This window comes from Egretta garzetta, unplaced genomic scaffold (assembly GCF_000687185.1).
Source record: "Egretta garzetta isolate BGI_Z169 unplaced genomic scaffold, ASM68718v1 scaffold287, whole genome shotgun sequence".
NCBI classification, from domain to species: Eukaryota; Metazoa; Chordata; class Aves; order Pelecaniformes; family Ardeidae; genus Egretta; species Egretta garzetta.
In genome coordinates this window covers 7,241,581-7,257,830 of record NW_009260435.1, presented here as the reverse complement: position 1 = coordinate 7,257,830, position 16,250 = coordinate 7,241,581, and the positions used below count along the sequence as shown (strand labels likewise).

Sequence of the window (16,250 nt, the reverse complement as noted above, 5' to 3'; positions counted from 1 at the left end):
CCTGCAAACAAGTGCATTTGCCCGAAAGGGGAGCACTGAAACTAGAGCTGGTTTTCAACAAAAAGCAGACAAAACCATCATTTGGAAGAAATGCTTGGTCAAGACTGCATTTTAGAAAACTCCCCATCAAAATTTTGCTCTAAAATAACAAAATGAAAAAAAATTTCTTGCTCTTTGCACGGGTACTGGTCCTACCCCTGCCAGGCACGGGTGTAATTCTAACCGCTGTAACAGAAACCCATGGCTAGGACTGCAGTATAAAATACTTTACAAAAGCCTGGCTGTCTATACCAAACAGAACTCAAAGCAAGAGAGCCTGCAGTTGACCAGAATCTTCTACAGCTGTTGTTGAAAATACTGTATTTGACAATGTATTGTGGATGCATAAGACCATCCAGGTATCCCCCCGAAGATGAAGTATCAGACAGATATTTTCCTGGAGGGGACTTTATTTCTTCTTTAACCTTACACAGCATTTCTGACAAAAAAATCTGCCATTGTCTCCCTCCTCTCAAAAAATGCATTTATTCTTCACTAAGAGAGACTCTTGTGGTCAGATTCCCACTGAGTTACCCTTTTCAATGAACCAATAGGTTTTCTCCTTTTAATAAATTCTTTTCATACAGCCATCAAAATATCAAACACTTTAGGATACGAATTTTTCACAATTAAAAATAAAAACTGAAACAGCGACTTCAAATTAAAGAGTTCAGTTATCAGAATGATTAAAACATTTATTGCTTCTGTAGATTTCAACTTCCTTACAGGTTTTATGGTCATGTCACTGCATTGTTTTCCCTCTGTCACAACTGTTCCTCTCAAATCCTGCCCTTGAAGTCATTATGTGCTATTGGTTCTTCAACATAAACTAGATTATTTTCATTAAATACTCTAAATCCATAGGGTTTATAGTCCCTTTATTATGGCTTTTTTAATAAAGACAAAAGTTTGTGTTGGAGCAGTAGCAGATAAAAAAGGGGTTAGAAATGCAGCTGCACCAATCTGAACAATGAAGAAATAAAAATATGTGTATTTTTTAAAAATAATAATTATGGTTAACTCACCATTAAGACAGTGCTGTAAATTATGGTTTATCTGCCCTTATTGATCCAACATAAACATTAGGAGCAAGCATGCTATGCAGGGGAGGGAAAAAAGAAATTATTGTGGCATGTTTTAGATCCCCTGAGTCATCTTTCCTGGAACAGGGTAGAGCAAGTCAAAGCTGCTGTGTAGAAAGCACGGAGATGGAGGTGGGCTCAGCTGGCTCAGCATTGGCTGTGTCTTGTCAAGAGCACTTTGAAAAGGGCTGCATCAAAGCTAATACATCATAAGTCTTCAGGACCATGTTGTAGGATAAGTCCTGGTGTCTGTTGAACATGGCTTCAGCCATGTGCTTGCTGGGATACCAAGCTCTTTTTTCTGCCTAAATATGTGGTACAAAGAGCCAAAGTTGTACAGTTCTGAAACTTCCTTTGGGGCAACTTCACATGACTTTAATTAAAAGCAAAGTATATACTGAATATTCATAATCTGCAATAAAGAGGCATAGCTCTCCAAGTCTTCACTATACCCACAACAGATAAAACCAAGACCGAGCCATGACTACATTAGAAACAAACATTATTACATCAACTGGGAGTTAGATATGAACCCACCTGAATCTGCACTGACTCATGTTGACCTGTAAAAATAGGTAACATCAATTTTGGATCAAAACTGCTCATCTGAAGGAACTAGAGAGACTATGCTAGCATGCTAAGTACCCATGGAAATATCCATTTCTGGGTATAGGAAAAAGGAACTTCACGCACTTTCGACATTCCTCATGTCCCTGAAAAATAAAGTAACAACGACTTCTAATACTGCCTTCAGCACATCTTTGGAAGGGTCTCTATTGTTACAAAATAGGCATTTTGCCTTTGTGCAAGGCACAGAACCCTGAAAGCTGGCTCAGAGAGCTCTATTCACACAATGCAGACGAGCAAGGGGCTCCCTCGAGCTCCAGGAGCAGTACGGTGACAGCAGCACGTGCTGTCTTTCGGCTGACACACCCAGCTGCAGTCCTACACAGATGCGCTTTTCACTGCTTCCACTTCAAAACTTTCTATCAGGCTCTATACTACAGGATAGACATGACCTCTGTTTATTAACAGCAATAAATCAGCAGTTGCTATCACCCTTTTCTCCTAAAGCTATTAGGATGAAGGGAGGGGTAATGAAAATACAAGAACCAGGAGAAATCCCTCCATCATGAAAGAAAATTTCACATTCCTTTTCCAAATCTCTTATTTCACCTCCCTTTTGGAGTTGGGAAAGCAACTTGGCACGATGAGGTAAAGACCGAAGGGAAGTAAAACCTACACAGAGCACTACTTGCCCCAGAGCAGATCACTGACACTGAAGATGTGCATAAGCAGGTAGATCTTGCCACTATGTCAATTGGAGGACTTGCAGGGGCAGGGCATTGCCATAAAGATAAATCATAGTACACTGAAGCCTTTATTTGTAATGAAGTCTTCCAGCAAAGAGAAATCCTGGCAAACACTGACTGTAAGACATTAAAAGCCACAGCATAATGCATTATTTCTATTTAATTGTGTGGCATTGTATTATATGTAGCTACTTACACAGAAGGCAATTAAAGCCATATTCAAGAGACAGTTAAAAATACAGGTAGATTCTCTTCCTTCTGATTTTTTCTTCTCAAATCTAGAAAGGGTAAGTAGATGGGTCTATATCCTGCATGTTAAAATTTTGAGGTGAGACTGTGCCTCCATTTGGAGGGGAGACATTGCACAGAACATGTGGCACAGAGCCCACGCGCCCTGTTTGTAAAGGAGTCTGTGGGTATTGAAGTCATCATTGTACTCTCCAATCACATCAAGTGATAGGACGGCCTCGGAATAATAAAGACAGCTAGTCCACATATTCCTCTATGCATAAATCCTCTTTGGTCTTTGAAGTTTTGTGGAAAACAACTTTTAAAAAATGTTAATTTTAAAAACAAGACATTAACTAAATTCCTCTGAATCCGGAGACATATTTGAAGAACAAATTATTTACCTCATAAATAATCTCAACTGAGGTGGTCCCAGCTCTTATTTACGGAAAGGCAAACAAAATAAATAACTATTTCATAAAACATGTTTCTGGAGAAAGGTTATAACCCCCAACTGACTGCTATTTTATCCCCCAAGGGTTAAGACTCTAGACGGGTGGCAGACCACTACTAGAGCTGCTGCTGCTTTGTGTTCCAGGCCAATTGGTTCAACATGCAGCATAGCACAGGTATCCCTCCCGCAGTCACCATCCCAACTCTCAAATATGCCACTAGAAAATACAAATTAGGCAGCCAGAGTCCTGAAATTAATGCATAAGGACCATGAGTCACATGCTAAACTGGCATAAAAAAATTTAACTCCATTTACTGAAATGGAGCCATACCAAGCCTTTATCATCAGAAGTAAATACCAAAAAAAAAGAAGATAGTTAACAGTGTAGTAGTAGCAGCTGAAATACTGTTGCAAGACTATACAGAGCCAATGGTATACCAGTCAAGGTAGGACTTACATGCTTTCGTTCCTGTAAAATATAAGAAATACTGATGTGAGATTATCTACTTGTCTGCCCATTAATAAACGCAGCAGACAAACAGAGCAAACAGAGCAAGACACGAACAGTCACAGCCCAATGGCTTCCACTGGGTAGATATCATATTTGCCTTTCCAAAAACCAATCTGTATAATAATGCAAAACCAAGTGTCTTCCCTTACCTTCTGCAAAAGGTTCCCATTCATAAAATCGACCCATAAATGGCTTGTTATTGTATGATGCACATTGCACCTCTCTAATATTTCTGCTGCTTTCAGGACACACCTGTTTAAATAAAAAAAAACAGTGACATTATAATCAACAGCAATGCTGTTATTGCTTTCTTACTAATTCACTGTAGAAGGTTAATGAAGGCATTGCCAAATTCTAATCCAGATGAACATTAACATGTAACAAACAGTGTGGTTTTAATTAACAGTATCAAAAGTGCCTGTAGAAAAAAAATTAATTTGTGGAGTTCATGGAGCAACAGTTCTACAAAAACCCACAAATTTCTATTGAGCTGCCATTTTCCTCAGCAAAAAGATGACACTTCAAGATAAATTCAATAAATTAGATCCAAATTATTTCCTTTCTACAATAGCTTCACATTTTTCATTATTAATGTTCTGGGCTCAGATTCAACACAGTTGAAACACTTAACATACATGCTTCCATAACTTATTAAAAGCTGGCTGCACCAGTTTGTTATTATCATCCTATGCTTCAATACCGTATTCCCACTTTTTCTTTTTTATTTCTACATGCTGCTACTACTTTTATTGCATTACTTTGTATTTTAACTTGTGCCTTCAAATGCTAGCTTCAGAGTTCTTGAAGCTACACATTGAGAGGAGCTTCTTATATACAGGCACGTGCGTGCACACACACACATACTGAGGCAGGGCAAGTTTTACAGATAGAATTAACATCTTGTATTAGGTAACCTGCAATGCACATCTTTGGCAGACAAGCCTTGTTTAGATGTGAAGCAGATTCCAAAAGTAAATACAAGTTAACTACTTAATTACTTTGCTCTGCCTGTATCCCCACACTACAGCAGTTACAGCAAAAGACTACTCTGTGTGTGGGCACACAGAAAGGGGAGAAAGATTTGTAGAAAAGGCGGGGGGTTAATTAGAACAATTTCTATGCTTGGAGAAAATAGATAAGCTTTGGTCACAGACACATTTTTTCAGGTAACCTTTAGACAATCAAAACAGCTAGTAAAAGCACTATTCAAGAACACTAGAAACCACCTGAAGAACTGGACTAGAATAGCAGAGTATTTTTATATAGAAGACAGATTTCAAGGGAAAACTAGAGACAATATTATATTAAAGCAGTATGGCTAAATAACTGTGGTTTTGAAGGAAACAGCAAGAGAATCAGTAAGAAGAGCTCTTGTTGCAACTGCAGGTCAGTTCTCTTATATTTGTATAGGGGGAAAGATTGGTCGTCTTTGCAGTGAAAGCCAGCATGCCAGAGGTCCCAGAAGAGTTCCTGCTTTGTATCCATTATCTATATACGAAATATTTGTAACTGGATCAGTAAGACGTCAAAGTCAAGAGTTTTCAAGTGGGCTATAAACTGTACCAAAGACATGCCTGGGGGAAGGTTCATGGACTACTTTATCTTCTGTTAGAATCACGGTAACAAATCTTCTAGAATAAACACTGTTTCTGGCCAAACAGCCATCTGTGCTTTGTTCTCCCACCCTTCTGAGATCTCAAAGTACATGCAAATATTGTTTTCCCCAACAAACCCTCTAATTAAAAAAAAAACAAACAAAATAGCTTCCCTGAAAATAAGACCATGAGCCACCAAACTACATTGGAAGGGTGGGACCAGAAGGCTTTCTAGTGCCAAATGCAGACAGCAAAGCTATATTCCCACAACTGAAATGCACATCCCTACATCTGTGAGACAGCTATGCAGCAAGGCTGATTCAGCCACAACAACCAACCAACCAAGGCTAGGAAGCATACGTTTTTCATGGAAACTATGGCACACATCCTAAAGGTGGAGGGACAGAAGCTGAGCTGGCGTAAATTAAGGTCACTACATTACATTACAGCAGAACGACATCAGTTTGCACCAGCAAAGAACCCAGCCTGAAGGGTTTTGTTTTGGAATGTTTTTCCCTTGTTTTTAGTGCACGTTTTCTGACAGTCTATTATGAAGTTTTGTTGCTTCTTGTTTTTCCTTTTCTGAGCCTTGAGCTCATGCTCTTGTGTACCAGTTTTCTGGCTCATAAACCATTTCCTGTACCATTTCCGTTCATACCAACTGCAGACAACACATGAATAAAAAGATCAAAATATTCATTGCTGTTGCCAAAAAATAGTGACACCCGTCCCTTATAAGATCGCTTTTATATAGCTACAATTTCTGGTTTTGAACTCACTGAAAGTTGCCCACAGGACAGAGGCCCCATTGCTTTAAAGCAGGACAAAGGACTGAAAAATACACTAAACACTGTGGGGATCAAGCTGAAATCAGAAGAAAAGGCTAACTCAGTAACATCCCTGATAACTTTGAAAGTCCCAACTCAGTTGTTCTTTCTCCATTTCTTTCATCAAAGTTTAATTACAAAATAAAATTTTGAGTAAAAATTTGAGAGTGACCTGGCCTGCAAAAACTCTGCTTTATTCTTTACATAGATCATACTAATTTTTATTTTTAAATGTCTTTTAAAATTATCTTACGAAAGAGCTAACTACAAGGTGCAACTAGTCAAACTTACTAGAGCTTATGAATCACCAAGGCTTAAAAGTTATACTATACTCTATCTGTATACTAGCTAACATCTATACATCATTTATTAATCCTGCCTAAATTCTTAATGCATAGCTGAACAAAATGACAGTTCTATGCTGCCTACTGTTCAGCCCTCCTGAAAATGAAATCTTTGAGCCTTTCTCAGAAGAGCTAAGAGTGCCAGGCACCTTTCTCCTGGCCTCTCTGGCTTTTTAGCACATCTTTTAGGCAGAAAATACACTGTTATGGCTAAAAGGAAAAAACGTGACCTTGTACGATGAAATGTGAAAATTTAGCATAGGGGTTTCTGTAGATCTTTATTTTTTATTTATTCCCTGAGAGTACAACCTGGTTTTACACTTTTATTTAATTACTATTTCTGTCACAAACACGTATAGCTTGACCGCAAAACTCCTAAAAGACAGCAACGAGCACCTGCATTGAGATGACGACAACCCCAAAGAAAGCTCATATTTACAGTGTCTAACAATTGTACCTTACAGACCTCATTTGCTTCCCAGCTCACGCACATGGCTGGGAGACCCTGGAAGATGACGGCGGACAAAGCCAGGCCTTCCCACAGCACAGTCCCACACAGCACGTGGCCCCTGCCACGCAGCAGGTCACGCCCGCCCCAGGCCCGCACTCTGTCCGAGGGTCTGCCCACGGCAGAGTCCCTGCGTCCCCCTTGGCCCCCTGCCAAACAAACAGCAATTTTGCTTCAACAAGCAGGCCTGTTGGCACGTCTACAGATGAAGAATGTTCCTGTGGCTAAGCCAGAGTACTAGGATTTAAACAACCTGGATCTCTTTCCAAAAACCTTCCAGAGGCTTTCGGAGTGAACTTTGCTAAAATATTTAACCTTATTGTGTGCTTCTCCCTCGGTTCCCCCTCAGTGACATTGAGGGCATTAGGATCATGCTGCCTGGTAGGTACTTTAAAACAATTTTTTTGAAAACAAGATGTTGACTTTGATTCACTATTTTGTTAACAACAGAGCTGGAATTTCATTTTTTTCCTCAAAATCTTCATTTTGTTTTGTGATTACTGAGGGAGTTATCTAGAGTTTTTCACAGAGGTTTTGATATAATAACAGGATGACCTCTTTGGATGTTTGTTAAAAAAAAAAAAGAAATAAAGTCTCCTTTTTAAACCCTGAGGTCTGTGGAGGCCCGATGAGCAAAAAATATGCTGCATCTACTAAGATAACTCTCAGATTCCATTGTGTAGAGGCAGATATAAATTATCTAGAAAACTATCGTCTGGGAGAGGTTTTTTTTATTATTATTATTATTCTTGCAGTTGTGCTCTGTAAAATTAGAAACAGCAACTAGAATCCATAATGTTCTGTGCTCTTAGATGATGTCTTTCCTACTTAAAATATGCTGCTTGGAAAAAACAATGTTGTAAATTAAGCACGCAGGACTTTATTCAGCTAAGTACCTTCAAAGTGCTGGACGTTGTCACACAAGGTAAGACACTTTCGGAGCTTCCACCACTACATTTCGGCGTGGCTGTTCCATTAGTATGACATCCCTGACAACTTTTCTTCCTGTACTTTCAGAATGAAATTAACAGCAGCAGCACAGCACTGCATTGATGAGGCAGGCAGTCCCTCAAGACAAAACATTTTAGAAGTATCCCTTTGTGTTTTGGGACCTCAGGCTAAATTCCTTGAAATGCACTGTGCCTGCAGTTGATAGAAACTTTGCACTTCCAAAGCAGTAGCTTTATGCCTCAATTTCATCAAAGATGCGCAGCTATGCAAGCATTCTGAGGGACAGCAGCACACAGAATTTCTGTCAGGTACCATTACAGCTTTCTTAAAATGAGTTGCTAGTACAGCTAAGAACGTAAAACAAAGAACCCACCCTACTTGCTTTTCAGCTTTTGGGAAATACCTGAAAAGCACAGTTTCTTAACAAATCTTTGACACTTCGGTTAATTAATTAAGTGTGGGCAAAGTTAGAGTAGAAAATTATCAGTCTGCCAGCAGATATGCGCTCACACTGGAGGCATGCCTGCCATTAGCAAAGCTGTTTCAAAGCTGCACTGAGATAATGCACTTCTGGAAATGCATAAATGGGCCATTTTGATGCTGAAACCACCTCTAAAGGCATTTAAAACATTGACTAAGATTTTTGGCACTGTTTCATTCTTATGACACTAACTGGCAAACTATTTTTCCAAGGCCTCATAGTCCTTCTGGATTCTCCAGGCTCAGGCATAATTCATAATTAATATTTTCTATGTGTGAACTACTATATATTAAATTAAGGCCAAGTAATCTAGTTGTACTCTAGTTTTCATTTCTACAGTGATTCTATCTAATCATATTAATCTTTTGACATTCCAAAGGATCAACACATCTACAAAGAAAAATAATTAAAATACTTGTTTCCGAAACAGTAACCTGAAGACACTTTTTTCATTTTCAGAACATAGAAGTGGCACATCCTTGCAATAAGCATACCATATAAACTCCAATTCTTTACACAACAGTCCACCATGTCTGCAGTGAACTTCTGCTCTGAGGTGCTGGTGCCTTGTTCCTCCTGAAACCTACAGATATTCCATGTCCGTATCTGAAAGAGGAATCTGGGGACCTTCAAATTTTAATTCTTCTACTAAGTTCTTTCTCTTTGTATTCCCAAGGACCCTGCATGCCCCTATCAGTGTTACTTAGAATCAAGGAAACCTACTTTCGTCTAGCTCGACACAGACTGAAAGACAGCAACAGATCCATTTAAACTACTGGAGACTCTTTTATTCCCCCAATAGTTCTAATTTTTAAAAATGGTAACAGAAAATGAAGACAACTGTCTGCCAGCTAAGAAAAGAAATAAGGCATATTAAATGTGTCTAGACATCTATAGCACAAAATATCAGGCAGATTTTTTATCAAAATGGGATTGATATTTCTGAAAAAAAAAATATGCAAGAAATTTTAAAATGCAAAATTTTAAAAATTATGTGAAGAACAGCCCTGCAGTAAAAACAGTGCTAGCCAGCTCTAGTTACAGCCCATAACCACAGACAGTACACTATAAATGTCTGGCTTGACATGGAATGAAAATTAACATCTGTGAATGCAGTGGTATCTGGACAAGTTTATGAGGAATGAGCACCTGTATTGCCGAAATCGTGGCAATGCCTCAAGCGATGAATTCACACCTACGTGTCTGTTGCAATGGAGATTAAGCTTAGTTTTGACAATCATCATAAACTAACAACTTTCTTTACTAACCAGAGAGAGACTCTGAAGCGATGCAGAGTCTAATGGAGCAAGTAATACAGGGTCACAGCATTTTGCTTTTCCCTCACTGTTTTCAAGGGGCTGTCACAGATGGAAAAGACCTTAGACGTGTGCACAATACAAAATCATTCTATTTCTGCTCAAATCCCATTGAGCTAGCAACGAGCCTGCATTCGGAACAAGGAAGATGGTCTGTGGCAAGAGCTGCACACCAGGGTGCCTGCCTTCCCTGAGGTATGTGCTGGCTCCATGGGTAAGGGAACTGCTACTGTCTCAGACTGGAACTTAAGAACTCTTTTTTCCATTAATGATTTCAGCTTTGCACCAAGGAAGTCCTCTGAATTTAACTAGAAAAGTCTTTGAACCGGATTGTCATTAACTTTGCAATCTATCAGACAAATAAGGCATTAATGCATCATGTGGCAAGTGTATCTATAACTGCTTTACCTTTTTTCCCTTCCATAGCACTTTACAGCTGAAAACACAATATGTCTAATAATGGGGAAGAAAGATCAACCAAGAAGATGGAAAAAAAAGTATTTCTGCTTAACTTACTGCTCTCTGCTTATCTACAGTTTTGTGGCTTTTTTAAAATTCCCACTGACAGATCCATCTGATTAGATTGAAATAACATTTTATTTAAGATTTTCAACAACTTGTAAAAGGTTCTTTGGCTTCAAATAAAATGTTAGCCACTCATCCATCCCACACAAAGTATCTACACTGATCTAATGTGCAAGACTGGAAACGTTTGGCACTATAAGCTTAGGAGGGACTCACCAAAGAACATTAGTAGGAAAATTAACAGTACAGTTCCTCAGTACTACCAAAAATGTGTCAAGGAAATCATCCATTTCTGTTTATTGCTAAAATTTTACAAATGCTTTTCCAAAAAACCCCAACCAAACATAAAAAAAAAAAATCTGAAAAACAATAATTGGGTTTCCACAACATCTAAGTTTAACAATTAGAAAATGGAAGACAAATACTGAAAACAGACCATGCTGGAACAGAGTATCATCTAGTGTAAAGTGATATGCAAGTATGCTATGGAAGTCAGAGCTATGTCAATTCACACCTGCCAATGATCTAGCCAGTTGACTGTTGCTAGTCTTTTTTTGATCCAGCAAAAGACCAGATGACTGTTAACTCATTCCAAAGCTGTTTTTTCAAAATGTAGTTACTATTTTACTGTCCCAAATTTCTTTTAGTGCCCAGTTCCCTGAGTGAAGAAGTACTTCAGTATTTAGACTGGAGAACACAGGGGATGTTCTTCACATGATCCCAATCAAGCATCAAAGGTGCTTGGCACCTGCAACAGAAATCATAACTACTTTGTGTAACAGCTGTTCTCAGCCTCAGCAGTGGTATCATTTTTCTATATAAATATGCTGCATTAAAAAATCCACCAAATACAAGAATTCCTCCATTCAAATATCTATTTATAGAAACACTACATAATACTCAAGGTGCTTAAACTGCACACTATTGCCTCATTTAATGGGAAATCAATGAAAAGTTATTTCCATTTGACGCAACCTGGCTCAAAGTCTGAAGACTGCCTTAACACGGAAGCTTTCAGGCTTGCTGCAGATTCAGTATCTCATCTGTCTACACTGTTCAAATATGTCTGAAAAATAGAGCATGTTTTAATAGTCCTCCTCAGAAAATGTGAGGTTTATGTACCGAGCATAGTTGCCTTAATGTAATAGTAGTAGTATTCTTTATACTCGAAAAATCAGCCACTCCAAAACCCTTCTTGAAAGGCACCAACAATATCAGCTTTGAAAGACCCTGAAACTCATACTTGATGCATCTCTAGTGAAATCAACAGACCTAAAGCAAAGATGATGTACCTAGTCCTCGTAGTTTGTAGGAAATGATGCCAATGTGAGAAAACATCTACTCCAGGGTTTCCAGCAGTATTTTATTTAATTTTTACATTTTAAAAAACATTGTTCTTGGAGCAGCCTATTCTTTCTGGGGTGCAGTCTTTGTGCCACATAGGTTTCACTACTTTACTCTTTTATTGTACCACCTTCATCAGTACATGGGAATAATCCTCTACCAGTTTTCTATATGAAAGCCTAATCAATTTACATGGAAATTCAACTGCATGCATTCCATTTAAATGACTGGCCTTTGCGTGGGAGGAGGGACTGCCTGAATGGTTCCAGCAGAAGGACTGAAAATTTAGGGAAGTTTCTGATTTGTATTACCACGATATTCCACTTTTTAATTAAGAATTCTTGTTACGGCAATAATCACAATATTTTTAGAAAAGGGTCTCTACTCTAAGTGACAATCAGACAACAGAAATGTTTATGCAGTGTTATACGAGGCAGAAATGTACAGGCATAGATCTACAGAAGTTACTACATCTAGGGTGAATTCTGGTAAGGCCATTGAGAGAGTGCATTTTGTTCTTTTTTGTTAAAAAAAAAAAAAGACCTACAATGGGGAACAATTTGTTTTCCACAAAAAGTGAGCAGTTGTAGAGCACCATAAATGTAGCTTTAAAATGCCTATGAGTTTGCAGGAGCCATTGCAGCATTATTCGTATTTTAGAGTTCTTGTTTCCATCAAAGATGAGTTTCTGACACAACACACTCTTACACTGTTTCTGCAATATATTCTTTCTTCCTAGGTCATACTACTTAAAAAAAAAAAAAAAAAAGGCACCTTAAACTAACTAGCAGATACATTGACCGTATTTTATAATGCTTTGGTATAGCTGCAACTGGTAGCATTGTCTGTTTACTTATGAGTTCGTCAAACTTTAACTACTGAGCTACAACTTTCCACTCCCGGTCTCTGTCTTAGTCTCACTTTTTTGACTGAAGTATTTCATGTAAGAAGAGCCTGAAGGAAAACAAGAGAGGAGAAGTGCTGTATTTGTTTCCCATGCTTCAAATATTCTGATAATTTTTTTCAAGATATAAGTGCCTGTTTTATTTTAATGAGTGAAATAAAGTCAGCCAGGAAAGTGGTTTTTTTTGTCAAGAATGCATCCTCTGCCTTTTATATGGAAATCTACCCAAATATAGCCAGGCCACAAGATTTTGAAAAACATGCTGATAATCATACTTTGTACATGTCCAGTCAAAACTTGTTAAAAGTTTTGCAGCTAAACCACTGGAACAATCTGTTTGCAAGAAGTGTGTTCCACATCTGAGGCTAAAAGAGGCTCAGAAGTTTTCCAGCAATTATTAGGACACGCTCCTGAGGTCTGTATTAGGGGCAGGCACTGGAAATGAAAATAAGCCATCTCTCTTCTGCTCTTTCCCCTTGAGCCTGTTGCAGGCAGCATGGACAAAGCAAGGAAGTGGCCTAATACAAATGCCTGTCCCTAAAATGCATGCAATACTGTGGAAAAACTTGGATAATCTTGGGACTGGCATTCAAGAAATGAGACTGGATGAGCAAGTCAGCTGAAGAAGGTACCGAGAAGAAGAAAGTGAAACTGGATGAAACTGGCGAGAAGCTGAGGAACCTAAGTAGAAGGAGAGATTGGAGGCAGAAGAAATGGGGAGAAGAGATGGAAAATATTAGACAAAGTACTAAGAAAGTGAGGAGTGTGACTGAGCAAGAAAATACAGTGGGACAGCTTCTGCTAGAGGGAAGGAGCAGAGATGGGCTCTATTGGGAGGAATGGCAGAAACACCTGTGGTGAGAAAAACCTGTGAATAGCATGGCAAAGCATTTCCCTTGCCCTGTAGTACTAGTAGAGGGCAAATTCCTTCCATCATTGGCTCAACTGCAATGGTCTGAGGCGTCCTGTGAATAGTGACATATCACACGATGGCATTCTAGTTTTGAAGGCATTTTTGTTTTAAAACTATAAAGTTACATACAGTAAGTCACAGAATATTAAAAGAATGTTTAACCTCAACTTAGAAGAGATTGTCCATGTGATTGCTATATAATTTGGATCTTTTTGCCTGTGAGGTCCACTCAACTATATGATTACACATTATTTTTTCTATATGATCTATGACTCATTTTCAGTATGCAGAATGGACTTACTCTGGGGAAGAATTTGGACTGTTTAATTAGAAGAGTTATTTATATAATCTCTGTCTCATTCACTGTAGAAACTAGTAGGTATACAATGGACATACAGAATAAGGAACATGAAAGATGGTCTGCAGTTCCTAGCTACTCTACCAGTTTTGGGGGAAAAAATGTCACCTGTGGTGCAATTTACTTAATCCAAGCCTTTTTCAGTCTGTGAACTACGTACTTTCCGTTTTGGGGGTCTGACTGAAAACCTCCAGATCCGATTTGCAGATGAGCTGCCAGATCATAATGACAGCTTTGGCCAATGCAAATTTTGCTTTGACTATTGTCAAGTAATAAATATGATACTGAACACAGAAAAAAAAAATAATCCAATCTTAATTACTCAATATTAAATTATTGAGTGCTTCTTCTGAACCTCAGTCTTCCGTATCTCAGCTCCCTTTCTTACAATATTGATTAGATCTTGCTATCACGCAGCAGCTTTGTGAATGTTATATCAAACATTGCAGTAATTGTATCAATGACTAGTCCTTAGAGAAGCCATTTTTTCTCATCTTCTACAAGGAGCATTTTTAAGGCAGGGAGCCAAAGGCTGAATAATAAAGAGAATAACACTGGGTAGTGTATCACTAATAACGAAGCTGTTGATCTATGCAGGGACACTGGGATAAAATACTGTATTATCAGGTAATTAAATAATTTTCTTACCACACAAGATTAAGTGTAGGATTGCTGACAAAACTGTAGTTCTGAAAGCTCTATACCTTTGCAGGTTTGACTTTGTGTCGTGGTTTAACCTGGCAACTAAGCACCACGCAGCTGCTCGCTCACTCCCCCCTCCCTCAGTGGGATGGGGGAGAGAATCGGGAGGAGAAAAAAAAGGTTAGAGCCGTGGGCTGAGATAAAGACATTTTAATAAGAGAAAATAATAATAATAGTAATAATGAGAATGGTAAAAGAATATACAGAATATACAAAACGAATGATGCACAATGCAGTTGCTCACCACCCGCCGACCAATGCCCAGCCCGTCCCGAGCCGCGATCAGTCCCCAAGCTGAGATCACTCTCCCCACAACCGACCGACTAACTCCCCCCCGAGCATGATGTTATATGGTATGGAATAGCTCTTTGGACAGTTTGGGTTAGCTGTCCTAGCTGTGTTCTCTCCCAGCTTGTTATGCACCTGGCCGAGCAGGAGAAGCTCAAAAAAGTCCTTGAGTAGTCTGAGCACTACTTGGCAACAACTAAAAACATCAGTGTGTTATCAACATTCTTGTAGTACTAAATCCAAAACACAACACTATGCTAGCTACTATGAAGAAAATTAACTCTATCCCAGCTGAAACTAGGACACTTTGTCACATTAAGAGAGTCCTTTTAATGGCACTTCGTTGCTCAGAGTAAAACTACGCATCATCACCAAAAATTGTCATCAAGTGACCCAAACTGAGGTCTCAGAACAGCCATCAGGATAATTAGTACACTTGTTACCTTTAACAAATGATAATGCAAATAGAAATACAGAAAAAGAAAACAGTACATTGCTTGGCTGGGAAGTTACTGGATGTTGAAGCCAAAAACCAAAGACATTTTGCAGAAGGAGGCAGGGGATGTTTCCCTGGCTTCTTCCCCCTACAGATCACCCATCACCTCTAACACGGCAATGATAGATATAAAAAATACAGGATTGGCTTTTCCACAAATAGAAGTCAAGAGTTCAAAGATAAACAGCCTTACCAACCTATCACTAGAGAGAAACTCTGTTTTATTAATTACACTTGCATGTCTCTATGTGTGCAATATGCTGCCCGCAAAGGTGTTATTTCTGGACAAACACACAGCACACTTGATGAAGTACTAGCAAAGATGAGACAGAGCAGCGCAGCCTGATTTTTTTTTTTTTTTAATATCACCACTGTTTTAATTATTTCTGGGGTTTGCATTGTTCTGCAGTTAGCTCTTGACGTATCATATGCAAAGTCTCATTTAACTGTTCTGGGCACCACAGGGCATGCAGTGCAAACTTCTGTTTTCACGACTTCAGGAGGAGAGGGTTTGGACTACCATCCTTCAACACAGCTATTCCGTGGTTAGGTAAAGGAACATACGCTTCCCCTGCACTTCCTTCTTCCTCCACTCACTTGGCTGCAGTGACCACGAGATGGTGGAGTTCCGGATTCTGAGAGGGGGAAGCAGAACAACAAGTAGGACTACCACACTGGACTTTAGGAGCGCAAACTTTGGCATCCTCAGGGACCTACTTGGAAGAATTCCATGGGCTATGGCTCTCGAAGGTAGGGGAGTCCAGGAGAGCTGGCTTCTGTTTAAGCAGCTCTTCCTCCGTGCTCAGGACCGGTGCATCCCTGTGCGTAGGAAATCAAGTAAACGAGGTAAGAGGCCTGCATGGATGAACAAGGAGCTCCTAGTGAAACTCAAAGAAAAGAGTAAGCTCCATGGAATGTGGAAAGAGGGTCAGGTCACTTGGGAGGCATACAGGAATGCTGCCAGAGCATGTAGGGAAGCAACTAGAAAGGCCAAGGTTCACCTTGAACTAAGTCTGGCAAAGGACATCAAGGATAACAAGAAGGGCTTCTTCAAGTATGTCAGCAGTAAAC

At 39.2% G+C, this 16,250-nt stretch overlaps 1 protein-coding gene across 1 annotated transcript in view; it reads right to left on the bottom strand.

Annotated features, from left to right (window-relative positions):
* Positions 1-16,250, bottom strand: part of THSD4 (thrombospondin type 1 domain containing 4) — a 304,440-nt gene that overhangs the window by 242,005 nt on the left and 46,185 nt on the right. Inside the window, exon 5 of the mRNA XM_009643970.2 lies at positions 3,777-3,879. Coding sequence (XP_009642265.1) covers positions 3,777-3,879 — 103 coding nt within the window. The remainder of the gene's footprint in view (positions 1-3,776; positions 3,880-16,250) is intronic.